This window comes from Coffea eugenioides, chromosome 10 (assembly GCF_003713205.1).
Source record: "Coffea eugenioides isolate CCC68of chromosome 10, Ceug_1.0, whole genome shotgun sequence".
In the NCBI taxonomy this organism is placed as follows: domain Eukaryota; kingdom Viridiplantae; phylum Streptophyta; class Magnoliopsida; order Gentianales; family Rubiaceae; genus Coffea; species Coffea eugenioides.
In genome coordinates, this window is record NC_040044.1 from 869407 (window position 1) to 885790 (window position 16384).

The 16384-nt window shown below is 37.8% G+C and overlaps 3 protein-coding genes across 4 annotated transcripts; all 3 read right to left on the reverse strand.

Moving 5' to 3' along the window:
- Nucleotides 1–325: 325 nt before the first annotated feature.
- On the reverse strand, nt 326–5652 carry LOC113748597 (calcium-dependent protein kinase 29). The gene is made up of 8 exons (XM_027292069.1): nt 4716–5652; nt 2537–2680; nt 2183–2335; nt 1783–1898; nt 1317–1484; nt 1040–1167; nt 715–814; nt 326–606 (listed from the first exon to the last, which is right to left on the reverse strand). Exons 1-8 carry the CDS (start codon nt 5431–5433, stop codon nt 511–513), a joined length of 1623 nt encoding a protein of 540 aa, XP_027147870.1. The 5' UTR covers nt 5434–5652; the 3' UTR covers nt 326–510.
- A 185-nt stretch (nt 5653–5837) lies between these two features.
- LOC113748596 (pentatricopeptide repeat-containing protein At1g20230) lies at nt 5838–9265 on the reverse strand. The gene is made up of 3 exons (XM_027292068.1): nt 7128–9265; nt 6267–6894; nt 5838–6093 (listed from the first exon to the last, which is right to left on the reverse strand). The coding sequence occupies exon 1, from the start codon at nt 9214–9216 to the stop codon at nt 7252–7254; it is 1965 nt and encodes a 654-aa protein (XP_027147869.1). The 5' UTR covers nt 9217–9265; the 3' UTR covers nt 5838–6093; nt 6267–6894; nt 7128–7251.
- Nucleotides 9266–9867: 602 nt separating this feature from the next.
- On the reverse strand, nt 9868–13842 carry LOC113748791 (probable nucleoredoxin 2). 2 transcript variants are annotated; one of them, XM_027292340.1, is made up of 3 exons: nt 13452–13842; nt 11157–11666; nt 9868–10840 (listed from the first exon to the last, which is right to left on the reverse strand). In XM_027292340.1, the coding sequence occupies exons 1-3, from the start codon at nt 13593–13595 to the stop codon at nt 10205–10207; spliced, it is 1290 nt and encodes a 429-aa protein (XP_027148141.1). In that variant the 5' UTR covers nt 13596–13842; the 3' UTR covers nt 9868–10204. The 2 variants fall into 2 exon arrangements, with proteins under 2 accessions (XP_027148141.1, XP_027148142.1); XM_027292341.1 differs by having other exon boundaries at nt 11157–11651; nt 13452–13840.
- Nucleotides 13843–16384: the final 2542 nt, after the last annotated feature.

Consider the following 16384-nt stretch of genomic DNA (forward strand, 5'->3'; position numbering starts at 1 on the left):
GAGCACTCAGTTTAGGAGGCACAATTTGCTCTCGTGTTTGGGCAGTTAAAACCTTTAATTAGCCCCTTGTGATTGGACCATATTTTTTCGTTTTAATTTATTTATCAGAACATTAATACCTGAAGGAAGGCCTCTAATTAAAGCCTGAAAAATATCAATACACTCATTTGGAAAGTTTTGCACGACGAATAAAACTTCCAAGTTTTTCACTCATGTGGTAAAAGTGTTACTATTGGGTTTGTATAGATTTCTGTGATGCGATTCGAAACCACTACCTGAGGTGTTAACAGTGGTGATATTATAGTTTCGAAGTTACGATCGAACTGATATCAGCAAATTTATTCTCAAGAAAACTACGAAATCATGTTTATCTTTCACAATGCACTCCAGACAAAAAGATTCACGTATTCACATCAAGAGAGAGAGAGAGAGAAAACATATGAATCGGCCGCATGTAGGACTCAGGATAAGCTGCTTAGCTTGCTGGAGATGAAAGAACGAAAGACTTCCTTATTCCTGAGAAGGCAGTAAGCTGATTTCTTGTTTATCATCTGTAGTTCCCTTTCTCATCATGGTTACGAACTCCTCGTAGTTAATTCTTCCGTCCTGCATGATTAGATATCATCATAACAAAATTATCGAAGTCATCACTGATGACTTGGTCAGAATTCAGTTGGAACTCGGAAAAGTTTTGACAATTATATTTCTACTTACTTTATCAATATCTACATCATTAATGATTTCATCAATAGTTGCTTCATCTCCCATTCCGTACTCGGTCATAGCATGTCTGAGTTCATCCCTTGTGATAAATCTGGTGAAATCCGAAACAAGATCACCAACAAACTTGTGCTAATATGCCCTTCTCCATTTACCAAACGCAAAGGTTTAAGAAAGCTCAAATTCAGGAATGCCAAGAAACACGATGATGACGAGAACGAAAATAGGCAGGGAATCTCCTCAACTAAAATATTTGTCCTCCTGGATAGATATAATTTCTAATGCATTGAACAAATCAAGGGAAAATTAAGATGCATACCCACTACCGTCCTTGTCGAAGTGCTGAAAAGCCTTGAACAGATGGTCGTCTTTCTCCAGTCTATGACGATGCATGGTAGCAGTAATGAACTCAATGTAGTCTATCGTCCCGTTCTTGTCAACATCAGCCTGGAACAAAGAATTTATTGTTTAGTGAAAGATTCACTTGGGAGTTCAAGTCAACATTCATATTTATTTATTTTAGTAAATGGCAAATTAGTCTTTGGTTCCCATGTGTGAGTTAACACAAGGAACCTCTATAGTCGCGGGTTGCTTACAGCTTCCATCAATTCTTGTATTTCTTCTTCTGAAAGCTTGGATCCCAACCTAGATAACCCAGTTTTGAGCTCTTCATAAGTAATGGTACCACTTCTATCCGTGTCCATGTTGTTGAACATTTGTCTCAACCCCTTGATTTCTTCTTCTGAAAGGTTTTCTGCAATAACCTTCCAGTAATTTCATGTTTCAGCTATCAATAACTCTAGAAAGAGGAATCATAAAGCAACTGTAGAAGGGAAAGTACTCTTATGAATGACTGTCAAATATATTCACTAGTTCATTATGGAAACCGCGCTGTCCAGCAGGACACAAAATATTTAGTTCAACATGGTTTAAATCATATAACAAGCATCTTGCTGTTTCAGGGATTAAGATTAACTCACTCGGTTGCATACAATTAAACAGAAATTGCAGATCTGTATAACAAGCATTCACCCTAAAGAAATTTACATATCGATTCATTACCTTTAAAGCCAGCTTTTTCAGCTTGTTCATTGCTCTAAATTGCTTCATCCTTATTTGCACAACACTGTCAATAGGCGTATCTGATGCTTCACCACCTTCCTTGAGCCATGGATGTTCTGGTTCATATATGTTTAGCCAAATTTAGATGATGATCGGAATTATAGCTATGCAATTATTTGGAGGATGGAAACATTATATACTATTTTCTTTCCAAGAATCGGATAGTCTGCGCAATATAGACACTGTTAACCACTACATGGAGTGTTATACTCCATATGCTATTTACTCTCTGTACAATATATAAAAGTTTCTGTACAGCAACAGGTAAACACTCAGAGCCAAATGACTTGAGAAGGACAGAAAATAATAATATTGAAGGTCAAAAGTTTTTACTATTTACCAAGGGCTCCGGCAGCGGTGATCCTTTTCCGAGGATCCATTGTTAACATTTTCCTAACAAGATCCTTTGCACCAGACGATATTGAAGGCCAGGGAGAGCTTTGGAAATCAAGGCGCCCCACTAGGATTTCATTAAAAATGCCTTTGTCGTTCTCTGAAGCACAAGTCAATATCACTCAGTATAGCAACTTAAAGGCTAAAAGCAAAAATTAATTCCAGGTGCTAGAATTCAATTCATTCTTCATTGCAGCGTAAGAGAATGAGACGAAATAAGTCGACATTCTCTTGTAGGAAAAACTGGAATGAAAGAAAGATAGCAACTTTGGTCTCTTCTACCTGCTTGAGTTTCACTTACCAGCTGAGAAAGGAGGAAATCCACTTAAAATAATGTACAATATGACTCCAGCACTCCAGACGTCTGCCTCCTTCCCATAGTTTCGTTTCAGTATCTCCGGGGCCACGTAATATGCACTACCAACAATGTCCCTGTACACTTTTCCTGAAGATCATTTAAGAATGAAGTTAACAGTTGCGTGGTGCAAAACTTTTAGCAGAAATTTTCGCAAAGAGCCAGACACGGATCTGCTGCCTGCCTTGCACTTGATAAAGTTCTGAATTCACACTCTCCCAACAAAAGTTCCAATCAAGAAAATGGAAACAAACAAATCACAAATTAAAATAAAGCAAATACATAGACTTCACAAAATTCTTAACCCTTCCCTTCCTCAAAAAGAAGGAAGGATACCAATAAGCAAAATGTGTAGGTATTTTTAATCCAGCATAAATTGGAGTTCAATGCTGCTCTATAATTTGTCAGTCTGGATTTCCAATTTCAGTGAGAAAGAATACTGACCAACAAAACAATGATATCTAAGCACTGCAACAAGACAGACCACAAACAGAATATCCGGATGGTCTGTTCAGTCTTGATTTTGTCATTTGCACTTGGACAACATCTCTAAAATTCGAGTCAGACTGAATGAACCAGAAACTGATCAAGACATTGACTTAATCTCCCATCCAAGTTTAACACACTGGCTACCTAGGAATAAGCTTTAATGTGTGGGAATTATCACTTTGAACTCCACCAAATATTTCCCAAGAATCGAAACTACCATTTCCATTAAACTTTAATGGTTCTTGTTCGAAACTTTCTCAAAACACTCAATGAATTATATATTTGAAGGCCGCTATCTGGCTCATATGGTGCTTTAAAATCAACCCATACATGCAAAATGATAGAGCCTATGATCCATAACTAGGATGTCTCAAATGCGTTTCCATTTGAAGGTCCTCTAACTTGTAGATACAGACATCTGTGGTATATAACTCGCAACTTTCTAACTTATACAACATTGTTCCAAGAAAGAATAAGGGACACTACTTCGGCAATGCAAATAAGCAATACAAAGACAAATTTAGTCACGACCGATCTATACGGGTTTAAGACTTTAAGTATGTGCATACAAAAGATGCATCCTGAAAGAGAGAACACTGCATATAAAAGATTAAAGATTGAAATGAACATGGATACAACACATCTTGTCTCAACCTTTTGGAGAGTTCGTGATTCCAAAGCTTAAGTTTACCAAAACCACCTTCTATTTGTGAACTTGTGTCAAACTACTAATTCGTAATAGAGTTGAAATTCTTCTGCATTAAACAAAATCGGAGAAAAATGTTTTAATTTAATTTTGCGATCGGCTTGGAGTGTTGGATCATTCGAATCACCACCGATCCACCACTTTATGATATAAAGTGGATAATTAAGAAGTACTATCTTACGCTTTAAAAAAGAATTAGAAAAATGTTATTTATATTCCATTATTTGTTATTTACACTTTTATCATTTATTTTATCATATAATCTAATAAATAAAAATGATACGATTAAAGTAATAGTGGAAGCACGAAAGTCGAAAATCGAAGTGCAAATAACAAACATTTTCCAAAGAGTTATAACAGCATTTTCACATTTGCTTTTGATTTCGAGGGAACAAGGAAAGCGTACGAAACACTTGGTTGACTTTGTCACTATCATTATTGACCAGGTCAACTTGACCAGTTGACGCAGACTAAAAGTGGCATCCACTGATCCACATCCACATGCTCTAATTGATAGGATCCAAAAATCTGTGAAATCTACACCTTTATAGGTCACGATCAGTGCAAAAGTCTGCAAGTTTTTTTTTCTGTCACAATCTTGAACTGATTAAGTGCTGAAACTTCCTCATTTTCCCATTGGGTGTGAGCAAAACCGTATAGAAGATGGCCGACTAAACGATGACGGACACCCCGTGAAAGGAACTCTTAATAAGAGTGTAACTCCGCCAGTACCATATTCCATTACGAACTATGTCTAGTGATGCCCCAATTTCCCCGATTTTGAAGACTAATCAGCCTTGACAAGATTATTATTAGCAGCACATAGTTACTTCTGAATTAGCTTCAATTGCCGAGAAAGCAATCAAAATCAAACAGAGGAAAAGAAGCGTAATTGAAGCTAACTTGCAAAAGAAGTAAAAAAAACTTTACCTTCCTCGATAAAGACAGAGAGCCCAAAATCTGTTGCTTTTAAAGGAGAATCGTCATCCCGATTGACCAGCAAGAAGTTCTCAGGCTTGAGGTCTCTATGAATCACCCCCATGAAATGACAAGCATGAACCACATTCACAATCTGCCGACCAATCCTAGCAGCTTCTTTCTCAGAGTAACTTCCTTTGGCAGCAAGGCGGTCGAAAAGCTCTCCACCTAAGCATAACTCCATCACCAAATGCAGATTCCTCCTGTCCTCATAGGCTCCCTTGAACTCCACGATATTAGGTTGTCCGCTCAGATGCTGCATTATGGAAATTTCCCTCCTAACATCTTCTATATCTTTCGGAGTCGCAAGCTTTGTTCTTGAGATGGACTTGCATGCATATTTCAAGCCAGTTGCTTTCTCAGTGCAAAGGTATGTGATTCCAAACTGACCCCTTCCGAGTTCTTTATCGAGATCGTAAAAGGCATTTATGTCAACACAAGGCTTCCCTAGTATTGGTCCAATCTGGGAAGAAGATGGTGCAGAATGTGTGCTAGGCGGCTTGTATGAAGGGAGTGGTTTTGGAAAGGGTGGTGGTGGTGGTGGCTGAACAGGTTCTTCTTGGGCTATTATTGGAATGGGGCGATATTGGTGAGGAGTAGAGTCTGGAGGGGAGGATATTGGGATGTCAACTGAGCTTGGACAACACAATCTTGACAAACACGTACCCATTTCTTTCAGAGGAGGAGCGAGACAGAGTATTGAAGGCCGAAGGAAAAGTTGATGTTGAGAGGCTGGGGGTGGAATGTTTCAAGAGTACAATGGGATGGTTTTGCAGTTTGGGGTTGGAGTTCGTTAACAGGATTACCACTTTTTCGTGAGGTGCTTTGCTTAACTTTGCTTTGGCGGTTTGGTATGTACTTGGTATCCAGTTACACTCTTGCTCGCATACGAATGGTATTAGTACACATGGAGGGAAAGTCAGGAGAAGAAGCGATCCGGTCTCTCTGTCTGTCTTCATACACAAAAAAAAAAAAAAAAAGTAAAAATAACCAAAGAAAAAGGAGCCTCAACAGTGTAAATATATTTACATAGCAACAGGCTAATCCAAGTGAAATTGCACTCTCAATGAAACAAAACCAGATTATACGATACAAGTAACTTTGCCCTTTTCATATCAGACGCACCCATTTCTGCCCTGTTTTCTTTGGGCTAACTTATTAAAAGACGCCTCAACTTTCCAAAGTGGCGTGGACCAACCAAAGTCAATTGGCATTTGCATGTAATAGGCCTCATCTGTGTAATTGCTGCAAAATATTCGTAGTCCAACAACCAAGGAGGCCCGATTACCCATCAGTATACCATATTTCCACGAACAGCATCACATGACTCCTGCAAAAGTTTAAAAAAATATATATATATATGGAAGCTTCAAGGAATAACAGTTGCATAATTAAACGTGATCCCTTGAAGAATTTATTCCTTGATGCATTCTTTGCATCCTGTCATTTAATGCAGCAAACCAACTATTGCCAGATAAGTTTGTATGCCACTCTAAGGCACACCTGTTTACCATCATGCGCTCCAAGTGTATCAGCTTGCAGATATAAATGCATACTCTGTGGCAAAAAGGTCCATTAGCTTCAAAGCAAGCTCTTAAAATTGATCTTCCGTAAGACCTAACATATATATAATCATCAGTCATGTCAGCATACCCTCCTTTTCGGATTATTTTCTGGTGCCAGATTTCTACCGTGTGCCCTGTTGAAATGGCATGCTGCTGCTACTTAGGAATTGAATTCCACTGTACAAAGAAAAATTTAAACCCTCCAGCTGTGAAGCTTCCTATCAGTATGAAATGTCCAGCAGTCAATCCACCGGCCTGAAGTATGCATTTTGTTACTTGATACTATTCAGGCATGTCTAATACAAAAGAGTATTTCACTAAAATAATTTCTTTCCACCTGACAACAGTGATTCAATGGCCATTACAAGAATAAACAGTGTCATCCTTGTTACATTTAACAATGATGACCTCATATTTCTTGACTTGCATACTCAAAACAGGAATCTTGGAGCTTCTCTGAGTCTCTGAGGCAGAAGATACCTGAAGTAATAGATAAGATATCTTTTGACATTCTTATTGACAGCCAGCATTTTTTCAGATTATAATTTGCTCTTCAGCTTGAACCTCTGTCACAGAAAAATATGACAACAATAGGAAAAATAAGCTAATGATGAAAGCAGATTAATGTAGAAGTCTGAATTTCAATAGAAGATTTGGACAATGGATAATTGCTATGACAATTCCAGAAAATAGAAACTATTCATCCACTTATTAAAAAAGGAACATGCTTAGGTGAAAGAATAAGGTGAACAGAAAACCAACAAGGATTTATTGAGTGGAAGTCTAAATGTAAGCTTACAACAGATAAAAGCTTCAATTTTCAGGATTCTGCAGTGAGTTTCGCCGACTCCAAGCTCCAGATCTCCAGGGTAATTTCCTGCAACACCAATATGACAAAATTTGGTATAAGCACTGAATCTGAATCACCACAAGTCCCCGCATGAACAGACGCCATCTTTGAAGTGATGAAATCGGTTTGTGTCTCTGACTAAAATTTCTCTCCTTTCGATGCGGGAAATGAATTTAATGGCAGTATGGCAGTCCCCACAAATTCTGAGGTTCTTCATCACTGTTAGAGCAGTCCCTGGACTGGTGTTCAATATCCCAAAAACTACAGCTAACTTCTCACTGTGGCCACATAAGATATGCTCCTTCTCCTGTTCTTCCACATCTTGCAACACAAAATCAGTATCAGGCAGATAACCTGATTTCTTCATTTCCATGCTCAACTTATTCAGCTTTTGTAAAATCTGCGCCATTTGAGGATGTGATTTGTCTCCTGCTAAAAGCATATGCACCCTGTTTTTGACCTCAATCCAGCTACATCCTGGATTTTTCTTCAATCCTGCACGCTTCATCATATCCCTGACTTTATCCATTTCAGTCCATTTTCCTCTGGCAGCATAAATATTTGATAGGAGAATATAATTCCCAGGGTTCTTTGGTTCCAGAGCAAACAGTCTATTTGCAGCAACTTCTCCCAGTTGCATGTTATGGTGAACCCGACAGGAACTTAATAAAGCACCCCAAACACATGCATCTGGCTCAAATGGCATCTCATTCATCAAAGAATAAGCTTCTTCAAGCTTTCCCGCACGCCCAAGAAGGCTCACCATGCAAGCATAATGTTCCATCCTAGCTTCAATTCCATAATCTTTAGACATGCTATTAAAGTAACTCTGCCCTACTTCCACAAGACCACATTGGCTACATACAGAGAGAAGACTCGTAAAACTCACAAGATCTGGTAGTTGTCGACTACTCTGCATCAACTGAAAGATATTGATAGCTTCCTTTATCATCCCATGCATTGCATAACCACCAAGCATTGCATTCCAACAAACCAAATTACGCCTAGGCATCCTGTCAAAACACCGTCTAGCTGCTTGGATCCTACCACAACTAGAATACATGTCAATGAGAGCACTGCACACATAAACATCATCAGTAAAACCCCTCTTAAGTGAGAAACAATGTGCTGCTTTCCCATGTGCTAATGCAGCAATACTGGCACAAGCTGGAAGCAAGCAAGGGATTGTTACAGAATTTGGTTTCACACCGGCAATCTGCATTTCTCTGAAAAGTTCTAAAGCCACAAGATGTTTGCCATGCTGAGAGCAACAAGCAATCATGGAGGTCCAGGAAACCACATTCAATTCCATCCCTTGGCCCTTATATTTTCTGAAAGTCTTTAATGCGTCGTCTACCATATTATTTCGAGAAAGGCTAGAAATCAACGCATTGCAAGCACCCACATCCTTTTTATCCATTTCTTCAAAAACTCTCAACGTCTCCAGAGCACATCCACATTTCCCATACATATCTACAAGTGAACTGACAACATACTTATCTGATCTAAGTCCAAGTCTGATTGCATAACCATGAACCTGAACTCCGATGATGAAATCCTCCAAGTCACCAACTGCAGCAAGAACACTAGAAACACTAACTCCATCACACCTAATACCGTCTGAATGCATCCTCTGAAACATCAATACGGCCTCCAGGAAATGCCCACTCTGATTAAACCCAGCAATCATACCATTCCAGGATACCAAATTTGGCTCAATTCCCAATTTTCCCATCTCGTCAAACACCATAGTGGCATTACTGACATCTCCTTTCTTCGCATACCCAGACGCTAATGCACTCCCGCATATCACATCTGGATCAGCCATTCTATTGAACACGTTATGTGCATAGTTCAGTGCACTACACTTAATGTACATATGAACCAAAGATGATTCAACAAGAGAATCTGATGCAAGCCCAGTAGTTAAACCAAAGCCATGAAGTTGATGACCCACTTTAAGGGTTGATAATCCAGCGCAGGCCTTGATAGTGCTGGGTAGGATATGGGTATCGGGAAAAAGACGTCCCGAAAGCATCTTAACAAGCAAAGTAAGTGTGCGATGGAAATTTTTAAATTTGGAAGAAGCATTAATGAGGGTTGTGAAAGAAAAGAGATCAGGTTGAGGAAGTGAGTACAGGAGGATATCTGCTTCGGTGAAGCATCGGTGGCTGGCGTACAAGGCGAGTAGCTTGGTGGCGACATGGGGTTGGGTAGAGAGGCCTGCTTTGAGGGCGCCTGCGTGGGCTTGTTTTGCTTCGGAGAGGGTTCCTGTGGCCGAGTTGAGACAGCTCAGGTAAGCAATCTTGCGGTTGAAGTTGTTAAACAGGTGCAAAGCTTGAACATTCCTCGTCATTAATTTGTTGCTCATCTTCTTCTTGCTCGCCCAGAGCTTCTATAACACGGCCTAGTCCAATACCATCATTCGCAACCAGATTTGGCGGCAAATCTTCAGACTCTGTTCAAACTTCTGTTTTTCAGTTATGTTGATTAACATTAACACTACTTGCATCTCTAACCCCTACATTCTTTTGAAGATACACTAATGTAACATTCAATTGTCATATGGAGATTGAGAAGGGTACATTGTTACTTGTATTGTGCTTGAAACGGTTCAGATAAATCCAATTCTAGACTCACATTCATGAATACATTTTGTACCTGATTCAACAATTAGAATTTGCCATCATGGGAACAGAATGGGTGAAAATGTACAAGAACATAATGTTATGGGTCATAGAATACATTCATGGGTCATAACCATTATGGTTTTCTTTTTAGAATTTGCTTATATACAATAACGAACGTAAAAGCCACACACATGGTAGACGAATTTTCCCCTAAAAAACCTTTTTTTGGCGAATAGGATTTTACTTTAAACTATAGCTCACTCAATCCACAACCTATAAATGCATTCCTTTGTTACATCAGATGAAAATGAACCATTTTTCTTGCCCATACGCAGTACTCAGCAATGATATAGATTCGATAGGACCCAACAGAACTAGCCCATTATGGTCAATCATTCAAGAACGTTGTCTATCGCTCCCAGGAGGTCTCTCCGCCGACTTCGTACACTTAGGATGCACCTCATAGCCACACTCCATGCACTGATACGCCCATCCAAGTCCTTGCTCATCACAGTCACAGCAAATGTAAGGTCCTCCTCCGCTGCCTTCAGACACTAGCGTGAGCTCATGGCGATGTCCCACATGGTACTTGGATTTGGGCAGGCTTTTAGCTTCTTCATCCATTTGCTTCTCCAGCAATGCCGTTCGAGCTTCAGTGAACGGGTAAGCATTTTCTTGGTACAGGTTTACCAGATTCCTTCCCTTCTTGGTCACTGTTTTTCCATCAGGGCCTAGAATTACCAAGCTAGGGATCCATTGAACATCGAAATGTTTAGTAAGGTTCTTGATGGTCGGATCATTAAAAGGCAATGCTAGCCATGGCATGGTCCCAAAAAATAAGTTAAAGGATAATTCATCACGGTCAGTTGACACAAAAACTATTTCGAAGTCTTCACCGCCTTTTTCCAGCAGCACTTCTTTGATTTTTTGGTAGATAGATATCAACCTAGAAGTGAACTTCACCCCTGGAAAACACCATTGCGCTGAGAAATAAAGTCCAACTGTCTTACCCTTCAAGGATGCAACTGGGACCTGCATTACATGTCAAGTCCATAGGCTTTAGTTTCTAGATAGAAAAGTACTATACACTTGTCACCTTCAATTTTTTTTCTTTTGTCAATCATCACTTTTTATCTATAGTATCCTACACTATCCTAATCTAAGGGGAGACCCAACTGGGTCTAAGGAGTCGGTGGGGACTGAACCACCACCGAACCAGAATTCTTAGTCCCTGACTCATGAGTTCAAATATTGATGCATACTTTTTTCCAAACAACCAAACTGACTAGCCTGAGTAACACGAAATCAAATCCTTAATTATCTGCTTAAAGTATAATCCAGGACTTACCAGTTTGGATGTTGAGTGACCCAATAGAAAATCTCGATTTTGGCTCGTTAACAGATTCATTAACGTCTGATTTTCATGCTTCTCCCTCTCTCTCTCCTGTAGTTCCTGCAACCTCTCTTTAGTAAATGGAAAGGCCTGCTTCCCATAGCGGTACAGGAGTTCAACTCCATCATGAATTGCTTCATCGACTTTGTAATTGTCAGGTTGTAGAATAATTAGGGAAGGAATACCTTCTACATCAAACCTGCTATTCAAATTTTTCTTCGTATTCAAATCAGAAAATGGGATTGCAAGCCAAGGCATGCACGCCCGATAGTTATTGAAGGCATCCAAGTCTTCATCACATGACACAAAAACTACCTCAAAACCGGGAGTCTGACTCTTAAATTCCTCAAAAGCATTCACCAAAAGAGGGGTAAAGTTGTTACATGGTGGATACCAATTAGCTGAAAAGTAAATACCAACAATTTTGCCTTCAAGTTCAGAAATTTTAACCTGCATCAACACGTACTACATGAAACATATCACAAAGCCATTGCTTAGTAAGTAATCCAGTTAATTGCATCAATCCACTCCAGTTTTTAGTTCATTTGGTGAACCTATTAGTGAGATAAATCTCATATAGTTCTGAGGTTATTATGAGAGTCAGTTTTTCTTTTATATTCATTCACTTTGAAAAGCCTAGGAAGTAAAATCATAATTAAATATTGAAAAGAAAAAAAAGATAACATGCACCGTCCAGAAATGTAAATGATAACATGCAAAGTCCTAAACTGAGTCTAATTCTCACAAAAAGGACTTTCTGGCTACTCAGACATCCACTGTCTACCATCTCTACCACACATCCTACTGCATCATCATTATAAATTTCAATCATCAATCTATAAACCAAAACCCCAAATCCATGGAAAAAGATTCCTCTTTTGTCCAAACCCCAAATTCTAACACTAATCAAATTTGGTCTCATCAGTGAAGAATGGCCATGAGTCAGAAGGTTAAAGGCTAGCGGGGGTTCTGCTTGGCATCCCTAATCATCTTCAGTTGGTACTGAAGCCGTGAGGGGTGACAGGGACGTGGGACGTGGGTGCTTATTGAGTGGTGGTATCGCTGTCAGAAGAGAAGCCATTGCAGATGGGGTTTAGGGGAGGAGAAGTAAAGCATGCCTAAAAAATGCTCAAATCCAAATGCTTAGTTGAGTTTGTCTATCGATGACCATCATACCGAGCCAGGCGTTTTCTTGACTTGGGTCGCTAGGGGGTTGTGGTGTAATCTGCGACAAAGAAGAAGGTTTTTTTTTTTTTTTTCAAATTTAAATGACGGGTTTGCCCCTGAAAAAGAACACATGACATATGACTGTCTCTCCATCTACCTTTATACCAAATTTGGATGAAACGATTAAAAAGCAGCTACGATTTTATAATTTATTAGTTGAGTGACAGTTTTAGTTAAGAAAATAGTTTAGTGACCAAAAGATGTGAAAGTTAGATTGGAAAAAGTACTCAATAAGCACCATGTGATTGTGATATGCCCCTTATAATGATTTCACAGCTTACAGGCAGCTAAAACAGGAAGCCAACCGAGTGATAGAGCACAATACAGTAGCGTTAAGCAAATCTAAAAAACAAGGCAGAAGGAAAAGAAAATCCTGGGCCAGTCAATACAAAAACACACACACACACACATATATATATATATAGAAAACAAATTCAAGCCTGTGTTCATAATGGCTTGATCAACATGGGAAATGTTTAAAAATCAGAGAAAACACATGCTGGAGTCTGATGTCCAAACTGAAGGCATAAAAGATATCGATGTTGTATTTGGGAATTTGGAGGGGGAGCAGGGAGGATCACCATCACAGCTGCTGAGTTCAAGGCTGCCGGATTTGATATATCAAAACTTGGTAGATTGTTCAAGACCAGAGCAGTAAGCTCAACTTCAAATTTTGTTTAACTTCAAAATCACAGCAACGAAGAAGGGCCAAAAAAAAAAAAATCATTATTATAAGTAGCTATCCCATTTTGAGTAGTACCCTGAGGATATTAATTCGTTCCAGAGATGGTGCAAAAGAGAGACAATAAACTAGATGCAAGTTCATTTTTTGAAGTCATTACTAGAAGCAGTTTCAATCTCTAAGTTAGGATTCCAACTTGGAGTAACTCTAGCTCACAACAAAAAAAAAAATATATTCAAGAACCTGAAATTGAACTGTCGTCGGTACTGTTAATTTAAGTAAATGAAGGTAGAAGGCGAGAGAGAGAGAGAGAGGGAGAGAGAGAGAGTGAGTGAAGAAACCTGAGCTCCAGTTGCAGATAGCAGAAAGTCTCGATCCTCAGTCGCTAGGATAGACAAAAAATTCGTGTTCTTGAATTCTTGATCCCCTTCCTCAGTAGCATTGTTGCTGTCCCTCACTCTAACTCGTACCGCCTCCTGCGTCATACTACCAGCCAACTGTTACAGCAGTATTTGATTGCGGACCGCAGAGACACACACACACACAGCCCACCAGAGTCCAACCAACGACCACTACTATGTATCCGTTCCCCCCCACCCCTGCCCGAGTCCCCGATTCACCGCCGGCGCTCTTTCATTTTACATAGGGAAATATATCAATATTACTCCACTACTTGTGAAAAAGTCAAGTCTTCCATAAACCACTGCTCTGTGGTGGTACCTAGCCCACTAGTTACCGGACATTTGGACGACTAGTTCTACTCCCACATCATTAAGCTTTCAACACGTAGCACCACACTCTCCAAACTTTATCACAAACTACATACTACAACTATTCGTTTTAGTCAATTGACTATTCGTTTTAGTCAACTATTAGGTTTGTTGAGTCATAAGAGTCAATTGACTTCTTGACAGAAAAAAAAAAAACTATTCGTTTTAGTCAACGAGTTTCTTTTCTTGTAGTATTAATACACGTTTTCTAGAAAAGTGTTACTTCAAAGTGAAATAGATTCAACAGAGCCTCAGCTTCCACTTGACAGGTAGCGTTTTGATAAAATAATTTGAGGTTCTATCTCAAAATCAATTGATAATGATGAATAAAGTGGTTCAAGATCTTATCATTAGTTTGATTCGAATTTCTTGAAAAAAATGAATGGTGAAACATATTATCCATTAACATATTTGATGCATAAAATGATAGTTGGGATAAGTTTATTTGGAAAGAGTAGTGTCATTTGAAATAATTACTGTAGTATTTTTTGTGATCTAATGTACGTGAGATAAAAAAATAATTGAAAATATTAAAAAAAAAGTGAGTTGAAAAATGTGTTTATGATGTAAATGAAATATTATGTGAAAATTTTTTATATCCAAACAAACTCGTATCGCCTTTACCTCTTCTGAAAATTTGATTTTTCTGTCTTTCCTTTAGCGGAGAAAATAAAATACTCTCTCTGTTCCTTTGAAAGTGTCATACTTTTTATTTTTGGATGTTACAAAACAATTATCATATTAGAAAAGTCAAAGTACCTTTTAGTCTCTCTTTTCAATATAATTTTTCTTTCTAATCATATGTATGTTACCCTTCAAATTCAAAATTTGAATTTATGAATATAAAATTAAAAAGAGAAACACAAATATCATAATCAAATCACTATTTTTAAAAAGTTGAACTCTTCGAACATGACTAAATAAAGGGGAGGGGAAGAGTGCTAATTTTTTGAACTTTATGCGTAAGGTCCTTGATGACATGATTGAATCATTGGCGCATGTTTCCTTCGATATTTTAGTTGATGACACGATTGAATCACACGTGTCCCCCTCTCTTTCTTGTCTATTTTAGGTTCGATATTATTTTGGGGTTCTTTTTCCTCTCTACCTTAGGCTTCCTTTCGATTTTTGCCTTTTCTAAAGTGAATAGTTGAAGTAGCAAGTATTTTTTTCCGTTTTCGAAAGAACAATAATAATTTTTGCCCTTTCTAAAGTAAATAGTTGATCTAACAAATATTTTTTCCGTTTCCGAAAGAACAATTAAAGCGAAGATGAATTGCACATAGTCAATACAGTACATGTTTTCCTTATCTTAGAATGCGTCTTTTGTTCTGGTTGTCTTTCCTTTCATATCTTGTCTACTCCTTTTCATATCTTGTCTCCTCCTTCTTTTGCTCACTATGTCTTTTTTCTGATTTACAAGCCCTCATAAGTGTCCTGAGATAAGATAGCTACACAGGTGAAAATAACCTTTCAAACCTCCGTTCTATCTGATGGTTATATCATAATTTGGTCACTAGTTAATGTGCTGTGTGACTGAATATCTATCCATCTATGTCTGTTTATATCTACATATACTCGCCGTAGAAGTATAAAAGTATGAATGATCTAGAGAGAATAGTAGGGTGAATTACCATTGACTAACGTTTCCACTCCCTCTCCAATTATTTCTTGTGCTTAAAATTTCTTACTCAAAGCAAGGAAAATGTTGTTTGCACTCCCACCATTTGTTATATCATATAGTCTAATAAATGAAAAATATATAATAAAAAAGGATAGCAGGAGTACAAATAACAGTTTTCCAAAATAATGGCAAAATGTGAAATAGCCAGTCAAGACATATATGCTGTTTGGACAAAACAAAAACATGCAAAAAATCCTTTATTGACTTGGAAAATCTTTATAAAAAAATCATGAACTATTACCCCCTTATCAACAATCGTAGTGCTCAAATAAAGAGCAAATAGTCCAAGTTTAATGAACATTACATCTCAATTGATGTGATTAAAATTCATCAGAAGAAACTGAAGGTTAAATTGATAGGACAAAAAGACGTAAAAATAATTTAGCTTTAATTAAAGTTATGCTTCACCTTAGTCATATCCAAGCAAACAACGAAAATTGTTCATATACTTCACCTATAAACAATTATATTTCATTGCCACTGTTCTTTTTCCTTTGAGGGAAAAAATGGAAGAATAAATTAGATATATATATATATATATATGCATTCAAACAAAAAATAAATAAATGAGAGTAATAAAATAAAATAAATTAAAAAAGAATTCTAAAGTTTAACAAAGAAAGAGTAAATAGCTGGCTAGAAATAATTAAATGTGGTGGATCATTAACATCCTAACAATGATTTATTTAGAAGTGTTTGGGTCATGATTTATCTAGAAAAGTCAAAAAAAATTTCAGAAAACATACCCATATAAGAGTTCAAAATTGGAAAACATTTTTTACAAAAAATTGATTAAAATAACTCAGAAATATAAGAATTA